The sequence below is a fragment of the Capronia epimyces genome (genome assembly GCF_000585565.1).
Source record: "Capronia epimyces CBS 606.96 chromosome Unknown aczIQ-supercont1.2, whole genome shotgun sequence".
NCBI classification, from domain to species: Eukaryota; Fungi; Ascomycota; class Eurotiomycetes; order Chaetothyriales; family Herpotrichiellaceae; genus Capronia; species Capronia epimyces.
This window is the reverse complement of record NW_006912905.1, coordinates 2,764,242-2,774,432: the sequence shown is the minus strand read 5'-3', so window position 1 is coordinate 2,774,432 and position 10,191 is coordinate 2,764,242. Positions and strand designations below refer to the sequence as shown.

General features: G+C 52.0%; 2 protein-coding genes across 2 annotated transcripts; both read left to right on the top strand.

The window, feature by feature from the left end:
• Positions 1–532: 532 nt before the first annotated feature.
• Positions 533–2,408, top strand: A1O3_02809 (uncharacterized protein; the record flags this gene model as incomplete). Its single annotated transcript, XM_007732949.1, has 4 exons — positions 533–868; positions 918–1,702; positions 1,750–2,199; positions 2,252–2,408. The coding sequence occupies 4 exons, from the start codon at positions 533–535 to the stop codon at positions 2,406–2,408; spliced, it is 1,728 nt and encodes a 575-aa protein (XP_007731139.1).
• A 6,160-nt stretch (positions 2,409–8,568) lies between these two features.
• Positions 8,569–9,488, top strand: A1O3_02808 (uncharacterized protein; the record flags this gene model as incomplete). Its single annotated transcript, XM_007732948.1, has 2 exons — positions 8,569–8,782; positions 8,845–9,488. The coding sequence occupies 2 exons, from the start codon at positions 8,569–8,571 to the stop codon at positions 9,486–9,488; spliced, it is 858 nt and encodes a 285-aa protein (XP_007731138.1).
• Positions 9,489–10,191: the final 703 nt, after the last annotated feature.

The window sequence follows — 10,191 nt, the reverse complement described above, 5'->3', positions numbered from 1 at the left end:
GATCGTGTTTGTGGCTGTTCGTTGCTGTTCGTTGCGTCTCCTTCTTCTCTCTCCTCTTGCTTCCATCTCTCATGAAACTCTGGGTGTGTGTGACCGCTTCGACATATGCTAAACCGCCTGCAGACCGACTCCGGGCCTCCCATACAGCCGGGTAGATGGCAATGTTTTGATTGACGGTCTAGGGTCTGCCTGCGCCCACTCTCCTCCAATCTTTTGCGTGCCGACTTCCGTGGGAAATGGAAAAGGCTGTCCAGGGTGGCGCACCAGATGTGTGCAAACCCTTTTCTCTGCCCTATAGGATGGAGTCCTACTGGCCACGGCAATACAGAGTACTAAAGTCCGGCGGTTTGTTGCGGTTTTAATACCGGTCTCCTAGGAACTGCTATCTCTCCACACCCTCGGATGTTGAATTCTACTCTTCATTTAAAGCTTTCTCATGGCCCTCTGACTCCCAAGCCTGTCTTGCCCCCTTGTCAGACATGACTCTCGGTCCGATTGCTACAGCGAGCTACCCGGACACCGACCGAGCATCATGTCAAGTAGACTATACAGAACTCGAACCGCCCCCGAGGATAGGCCCCAAGGAGTCGAACGGGATGCTTTAAGACGCGCCCACTCGAGTGCTGAAGATGAACGTCATGACTTGTTTCCCCCTCAATTCATGGATGACCATGGCGTACACCACTATCAAGCCAATGCCAGGCGAGATGAGCTAGACGAGGAAGCGACCATTAGCGACGATGACGCCTCCGACGTCGAAACCATACAGGAAGTGAGGTTCGGCGTCCGAGATAGTCGAGATGTTGAAGCAGATCTTGCCGAGGTGAAGAGTGAGAAGTCTGCAAGATCAGTAAAAGACCCTAACTTGGTATGCCTCCCCAACTCAGCAACTGAAGGCTGGTCTGAACCGTTGTTAGGTGACGTGGGAAGGGCCAGAGGACCCCGAAAACCCTAAGAATTGGTCAAACGGGAAGAAATGGGCCGCAACCCTCATTGTGTCCTCCTTCACCCTCATGTCGCCTGTTGCCTCCTCGATGGTTGCGCCTGCGTTGAACAAGATAGGTGAAGATCTAGACATTGGATCCGAGATTGAAAAGTCTCTCACCCTCTCCATCTTCATCCTCGCCTATGCGGTCGGGCCGTTGGTGCTAGGACCTCTCTCCGAAATCTATGGTCGAGTTATTGTGCTGCAGTTGTCCAATCTCTTCTATCTCGCATTCAATATCGGATGCGGATTCGCGAAGACTAAAGGCCAACTCATTGGCTTCCGCTTTCTGGCTGGCCTGGGTGGTAGTGCCCCTCTGGCACTCGGCGGCGGACTCCTCAGCGACTGCTGGCGGGCCGAGGAACGGGGCAAATCCATTGCCATTTACTCCCTAGCCCCCCTTCTCGGTCCGGCTATAGGCCCTATAGCAGGAGGGTTCATAGCCATGAAGACGACCTGGAGGTGGTGCTTTTGGGCGACGTCCATCCTCGACGCCGGTGTTCAAGTCCTTGGTCTAATATGGCTGCGGGAGACATACGCCCCGAAGCTGCTCAGTGTGAAAGCCAAAAGACTCCGAAAAGAGACGGGCAACGCTGATCTTCACACTGAATGGGAGCATCCTGACAGGACCTTGGGAAAGGTTCTCAGCTCGAGCCTGGTCCGCCCATTCCGACTTCTAGGAACGCAACCCATTATTCAAGCTCTTGCCATCTACATGTAAGAACTGTGCACATTGGTCAAGAACATTTGCTAACACATTCCAGGGCATATCTCTACGGCATCATGTACCTTGTCTTGTCCACTTTCCCATCGGTTTGGGAAGAAGTCTACCACGAATCCGTCGGGGTTGGTGGCCTGAATTACATCTCTCTCGGTCTTGGCTTCTTCTTGGGCACTCAGGCAGGCGCAGTGGTCAATGACCGACTCTATCACAAACTGAAGAAACGGAACAACAACCAAGGATCGCCGGAATTCCGCGTGCCTATGATGATACCAGGGGCTATCCTAGTGCCTATCGGGCTCTTCATGTACGGCTGGAGTGCATACGAACACACTCACTGGATTGTGCCGAACATCGGTGCAGCCATCATTGCCGCAGGTACTGTTTTGGGTTTTCAGTGCACGCAGACATATATTGTGGACGCATACCCCCGTTATGCTGCCTCTGCCATCGCCGCTGCGGTTGTTCTCCGAAGCTTGGCCGGGTTTGGATTGTGAGTATATGTCCCTTTGCGTTGTGCACCACAGCCTAATCATCCGACACAGTCCTCTTTTTGCGCCCTATATGTATCAAGCGCTACATCTTGATTGGGGAAATTCGCTGCTCGGCTTTATCGCCATAGGCCTCGGGATTCCGGCCCCGCTTCTGCTTTGGAAATACGGGCGGTTATTGCGCGAGAAAAGCACATATGCAGCAGGTTAACGGGACTCGGGGATTACAATGCAGCAGCCATGTGTCTGCTGAATATGCTTCCCCTGGAACCACATCCCTGGAGTCTGCACCGTCCTACCGATACACCCTGCTAATAGTGCATCTCAAAGCCAACCTGGGCTTGGGCCATGAACAACGCCCAACCGGTTTCTCCGTCTTGGCCCTTCATCATCTGGATCACATCATCTTCTTCTCAGGTAGGTGGCTACGATCCCTGTGGCCATGTGTGGTCGCCGTATACCATCAGCATCAAGTCATCATTTGCCGCCACAATATTTCGAAACGGTATACTGAGATCAGATGCAGATGCGGTGCAGCCGTGGTGGTTGGAGACCAATGCCGCCGGCCCAGCTGCTTCTGTGGCCGGAATGGTTATCTGAAGCATTCATTGCGCACGCTTTGCTGCTCACCAATAGAGCGTACGCTGGAAGTCCTTCGGTGGTCGGCTACGTCCGTCAACCTTCCTGGCTCTGGCAGTGCGTGAGCTTTTTAGCGTCCTTCAAGTAATACACGACGAGCAAGGCCTGAGCGACACATGAACACGCAGCCAGAGCAGCTCCGCTACGTTCGCCAACTTGGATCACGAAAGAAAAGCGACAATCAATATGACCAGCCAGATCGAGACATCATATCATGGAGAAAACCATTGCCATCTTCGTTCTCTCCTCTTCCTATGATGCCGGTTCCTACTCGATCGATTCCCGAACATCTTATGTTGATATATTCCTCCCGGTGACGGGACGCATATTCAGTCACCTTTGAGCGTTCTAGACCTTACTTACATAGAAACCGACACGGGCCCGGGCCCTCGAACTATCTATGCATCCCCACGAATAGCTGATGATCCAGCACCAGACATGACTTGCATTCATTGGAGGACCACATAGAGTTCTTTGGATAACATGTATTGCGCTGCGCGACTCTAGGTTTGGAGAATGTCCCATCTTGATAGCATGACACCTTGAGTAGAAAACACAACCAAGTAATAAATAATAGAACCATCTGTGGATGAGGTGTCTTTACAGGTGGTTAAAATCAAAATCCATTAATGAGTTCAGCTCAATGAATCTAGCCCGCCCTTGCATGCTACAAGATTGCTTACTTCTACATAACCCGTCTCTCATCCGGTCTACGCGAAGCCTGGTACATGCACCTCTCGTCGTCTGTCACCCAGTGCTATATTCGCACATCTCAGATACCGGGCCAGACTGCGGTACCTTGCCCCATTATCTACGGTACGGTCTTGTGTTCTTTTTGGCACAGCAGGGGCGCGATCGAGTCACCGGCGCGGAGATTTCAAGCACAAAGTATGGAGGTTCGTGCGTGACCACTGCAAACCGTCACTGGCCCACGAGAGTGCATGGTATAGGCCATACTGATATGATCAAGGACTGTACGAGGCTTGTATGAGATGATTGGGGGACTGAAGTGTGTAATTCACGCCAACATGCAAATTAGGATTGTGTTGTAATATGTTGGTACCTGATGTCAGTTAACCTGCCCACGGAGACGGAATACTGCGGAGCCCGGGCCTATCAGATCCCTACCTGGTTTGATTCGTGGCCTAGGAGAATTCTCTCCGGTATGGCCAATGTGATATTCGACAGGTGGATGTCTTCAAAGTCCGGTGTTCGATAGAACAGTGAACTGGAATTGGAGTTGTGATTGACCTGATCTGGCGCGGGTCGATAGTAGTAGAGTGGCCCAACTGGGCCTGACATAACTGCTTTGTTCGTCACGCGCTCCAGAAATTGAAATTGAAAAGGGTACGGTGTACAAACATGACACGTCAGCATCTACCGTAGTGGTGATATGCTAGAGCAGCGCCATAGCTTGAGAGGATACCGGTTGCAGCTCTGTTGATACTTGAGCCAAGGTCATTGCGACGTCAACGCATGATGACAGATATGTATCTTCCCTGGCTGTTTGAACGAAGGCTGTCATAGCATGTCCATCCTAACCAACTGATAAACATGTTACACCGTGTTGGATGTGCGGACGGTTTCAGGAAGAGGCGTAAATTGCGTGAACCTTGATCTGCGGCCAGTGAACAGGGAAAGGCGTAGTGTTACCATCGGAGGTATCGGCACCGAATAGAAGTCAAGACAGCGTCCATGGAAGCTCGGAGAAGAAACGGGACGAGCAGGGCAGACTGCTATTTCCGGCAAGTCCTTGCAATCACTGGAGGACAGAGAAAGCAGCCGTCGTTCCATTGTGCAAGTCGGGTCATAGGTTCTCCTGAGAAGTTGGTGCATCCTATGGAGGAGTTCAGGGTAGTCGGCCTGACCGACGTCATGATCCTGCCAGCTACTGCAGTGATAAAGGCATGAGACACCAAAGGGAAGCATCATTCCGGTTCTGCATTTGCAGATTGTCTTCTGGTACATGACAGTCATGACCCCAATATCGAGCAAAGAGTTCGAGAGGTTTTGACTGTGTGACTAAGTTCCAAGGCGTGCACTTGTACTGCGTTGGATGCATTTCACGCCATCCCTTGCTTAATCAGTATAAGCAGGCTGGTGCTCCTTGTTTCATATGTATTTGGAAAGTCACATCTGAAGTGTGCCTACTTTCCAACCCCAAGCGGTCTTCGAACCAGGGTAGGCCTGAAAGAAAGTCGCATTCTTCCACCGGAGAGGGCAGCAGCGAGATTGCCAATGGAGTTCGCCGTCAAATCGCGTGGCTGAGCGGCTTGTAGGCTCGGCATCAGAAGGCCTTGATTCCTAGATTCGTACGACTGCGACATCATCCTGTGAGCACAGCCTCTAGAATGTCACAGATGAAGGCCGTGAGACCTCGCTGCTGCCATCCACGGACCTTGATACGCTAAGAGAGCACTAGCTCCGTCGACATGAAGGTGACGGGTCCGAACAGCATGTGAGCCGTCACACGAAGCCACCTGGGGGCCCAGACGGGATAACTTCCGGCAGCCGCCCATGTTACATGAGATCAGCCGATGAGGTTGAGTCGTTGTTCCAGGGCCCGGAGCCGTGCAAGATAAGTCTCCGGTTGTCCTCAATTGGAAAGGCAACCGGAATGATGTGAGATTATCCCAATGGCTGTTTGGGGACTCTCGCTGACTCAGTGCCCTCAGATTCCAGTGTGTAACACCCCTTGAACTAAAGCATCAAGCTTTCCTTGTGGCATGACAGAAGGAAGAAGTAGTAACTTCGGTGCCGTGTATTAATGAATGCCTCGTGACAGTGTTGGAAGAGCAGTGTATTGAGGGTTGAGCATCGCCTTGTCCGTCACTTTTGGAACGGACATGCAAGCATCGAGCAAGTACGGTTAAAAAGCCAACTTTCTGAACGATTCCGCGCTGAACTTCCGGCGTCCCTGGACCGTGTTCAAGTCCTCGACTTTTGGCTTCCACCATTACGTCCACAAATCGTGCTTTGCTCTTGCCTGGTGCCGACGTTGGCGTTTGCGGCATCGGCCCTCCCAGCGTTCGAAGAGCAGATCGCGCAAGGCTTCATGACGCATCCGGCCCCATTGCATTGACGGCATTTGTTTTCGCCGCTATCTTGGACGTCAGCTCATGCACAGAATATCTTTCTGGCATATGCTTCGGCAAGAAGCTTTGAGGCTGCGCTTACCGAGGAGCGTTTCCAGCACAGCCACGACAGGTGACCCATGATTTTGGATGTGAGCACATGATGGTGAAATGACAAGTGTGAATTGGGCGTTGAAATTCTCCTGAGTGGGACGTTGGACTTATCGCTTTGACAATGCGGAAATTGTTGTGTTTGTCACAGTCTTCGAGAGCAGCCGTTTGAAACAAGAATCAAGGCCGTTGAGACGGGGGAGTGCCATTTTATAAGCCACCCTCGCCGTGCATATGACAGATGTCTGATGGCGAAATCTGCCAAAGATGTATGTGGTGAGAACAAATCAAATTGCCAGTCTTTGTGTACCACTGCAATCAGATTCATGTATGAAATATGGCTTCATGACCACGCCTCACCGTCATTTATTCTGGGTCTCGAGGGCCTGAATTTAAGTGCAACACCATTATCCTGTCACGGGAAGAGTTGCCCACTGCAACGGGGTGCCCGATCGGATGTGTCAAGGAACTGCAAGGACTGTGAACAATGCCAACTGCGTTGGGGAATATGTGTTTCACGTAAATGACGTGCAAGGTTAGGGCGGCTTTGCATGAGAAGGTTTGATCCCTGAAGGTTTCCAGCGGTGGTGGTGGCATCACGCCAGTCCCATAAGTCAAATATTCTGCATGGTTCCAATTCGACATCAGCACCAGCGTGGCAGCTGCCACATTCGCGTGTCTTTAGTACATGCAGGACAGATGGTGTTTCGATCCCACCGATGGTCGGTGACGGCTGGCTCGTTGTTCGGTAGTTGCCATTGTTTCAATTTCCTCGAGAAGAGATCTAGCTCAAGGCGGAATTTGCAGTTGCCGCCAACATGAGTCCATAGTCCTAGAAGATCAAGTACTGCGACAGAAAATATTCATTCGTACAGAGTTTCATAATTAGAATCGTTATCATCGTGGGTGGCAGTGGCGGCCTTCGTGTAGCATTCAAGCAAGGTAAATTGACGCGTTGAAGGTTAGGGTGCCAACAACAGACAGAGGTCTCGGATCAGCGTCTGTACCGACTAATCTTCCGGTGTCACAGGCAGACTGCTGCGTATGAGCAAGCTGACAGTAACAGAAAAGCTCGATGCCACACAATAGTCTTGCAGCTTGATAACGAGTAGTTGACATCAATCCTCAATCAACCAATTGTATAGAGGGGGCAAGGCAAGTGGCTTGTATCTGGGTCGCTCTTTTGCGAAGGGCTGACCTTTCGCTGGCCCTCCCAATAGCGAGCCAAAGGTTTGACGACAGCAGCAGGTCCCTCCGGATAAGACACGTTCGATACACTCACTCGTAAGGTGATGGAGACCCAGAGAATTGAACCCTCGGCTTACAGCCCGTACAACGGTGAGCTGATCATAGTCGAAGGCGCTTTACGTCGTAGATTTCAGCCACGGCGTCATAAATTGCCACCAACTTCACAACTGAGAACTGAGAATGGCAGGCTAAGAGAAGTATGTTCGGGCCTAGTCCAGTGAAGACACCCGCTTTGGACAATGCCAGCTTTTCAGAGGAGAGCCCACTCTGCCATTGGAGACAGGCCGTGTGTATCGCCGGTAGAAGTCGAGAACCATCAAATGCTTCTTGCCATGATGATGAAGCTGTAAGATGAAATGAACACAGGAAGAACAGCTGGTTTCTGGACTCGCAAGCAGAGTTGGAGCACTAGAACCCACATAGTCACAGCTGAGGCAGACATCCATCGCTTATTTCAGTGGTACAAGAGAACAGGCCATATGATTTCTTAGATTGAGCTTAGGACGTGTCGGAAAATTCGAAACGTCTAAAGGGCGACTAGAAGGTGCGTGCTAGCAGGGCTATCGTAATAAGGATTGGTGTTAGGCGGAGGAAGTCTCTTCAAGCCTCCAAGTATAGGACCTCGTCTGCGCGACTCAGCTCTGGAGACGGCAGATATGCTTCCATTCGGAATGGCGAGCTGGCCGACAGGTGCCACAAAGTCATCAGGGAGTGGCGAAAGGAAGGCGTGCACCGTCTCGAAATCCGAAGGCGTCCAGTCTTGACCGTCTCCTGAGCGTGGATAGACAAGGAGGGGAGGTGAGGATGAGGAAGAAGATGATGTGTCAAAGGCAGGGCAACGCTGTCCACAGGCTGCAAGACATGGTATGACATAGCTCAGGCTAGCCTACCAAAGGGATTGATGCCAGCAGGACGGAGGGTGGGAAGGATAGACATGTCGTTTATTTCCCCTGGAGATGGAGGGCGACGATGCAGAGCGCAGCTGAGCCAAAGACGCAGTCGGTGAGGGAGGTGCACGTGATCCTCTAGAGCCTTAATTAAGCCGAGGCATTTGGCAGCCGCCGCGCGGTTTCTCGTGGCGTGGTCGATTACCCATATGTAGGAGTATCCAGCATAACGATGACCGGCAATGATTGTAATTTTGGAAAGGGCCGATACGCCTGCTCGAAATCTTCTATTAAATAGACCCCCGGCTCCTGTTTCACTTTCTAGGGTCCATTAGAGTCACCGCCATCCAACAGAGCGACGCATATCTCTCCAACGCCTTGAACAGACGCCGCCAGACCCTAATTTGCGAGTATGGCTCCCAGGAACTTGGGCAAATACCAGTTCTACAACGTGACCGTTCCTTCCGAGAATGTGGTCCATGTGGAGATCAACAGACCACAAAAGCTGAATGCGTTCTTCGGGCCTATGTGGTGGGAACTGAAGGATATTTTTGAGAAACTATCAGTCGATCCTGAAACTCGGTGTGTTCTGCTCTCAGGGGCAGGTGATCGAGCATTCACAGCAGGTAAGTCACCAAGCGCCCTTAATGGCAGAATAACGTTTTGCTAAACTGTCATGTCTTTACAGGGCTCGATGTTGAAGACGCCGCGAAGCCGGACAACGCCATCTCTGCCGGAGGATTTGCCGATCCTTCCCGCAAAGCGACAGTTCTTAGAAGGCATATTCTCGAGCTTCAAGAAGTCATCTCGACAGTCGCCCGTTGCGCGAAGCCGGTAGTGGCCCTGCTGCATGGGTATACCTATGGATTGGGTATTGACCTGGCCTCGGCATGTGACATCCGCTTCTGCGCAGCTGACACCAAGTTCTGCGTCAAGGAAGTGGACATTGGGCTAGCTGCAGACGTGGGAACCCTGAGCCGCCTCCCCAAGGTGGCGGGCGGAGTGACGAGCTGGGTCAAGGAAGTGTCTCTTAGTGCACGACCCTTTTCGGCGGAGGAAGCGGAGAAGAACAATCTTGTCAGCCGGGTGGTAGCTGGCGGCAAGGCGGAACTTATCAAGGAGGGACTGGAGTTCGCAAAATATCTGGCGAGCAAGAGTCCAGTGGCGGTGCAAGGGACGAAGAACATCCTCGACGCGGCCTGGGGTAGGACAGTGGAAGACAACCTCAACTACACGGCGGTCTGGAACCAGGCCATGTTGCAAAGCACCGATGTTCAGCGAGCCATCTTGAGTGGACTGAAGAAGAAGACGCCGACATTTGAAAAGCTATAATTATAACCTCTGAGGTGGTGATCCATAGTACTGAGGCCGAAGAAGACAGTCCTCTGGATTCAGCCAGAGCTTCCTTCAGTGGGAAATCAATGGTAGATGGTAGACGATACACGGAACACGGAACTCGGTGAGGAGACGGCTATATGATAAGGCTACAAGCCATGTTGGCAAGGCCACCTGCCGCGCTGATGGGGCAAAACCTGTCTCGACAAAGCTCTGGAAAAGTCTGAAGACTGACTTGACGTGAGGTTTGCATGGGTTGGGGACACACAGTCCGGAGTCGGCAGCCCGTGACAGCCTCGTTTCTCAGACGACGAGAGCGAGCACACAAGATAAAGTTCCGTAGACATAACAGACCCCATCGGGTCCGCCCCAACATCAGGCCCTCCTCTCACGTGACTGCTGTGACAGTTGCTGGGCACCAGCTGGGCAGAGCAATGATGACGTATTCACAACATGGATGAAACAGGCTGCACCTCAGCTGCAGGTGCAGCCACCACAGCCTGTTTACCCAGGGCTTACTTGTAGGGGCTCGCTGCCCGGTCCTTGTAACCGGGGACAGAGTCGGCAATGCTGGTTTGCCACAGTGACACCACGACTGTTCAGATTTTTGGAACGTAGCAACGAGCTGTCGTTAACCCACCCAGAGCTGCGGCCGGTGCTGTCCACGAACGAGCGCTAGTGGAAAAAATAACAATAATAA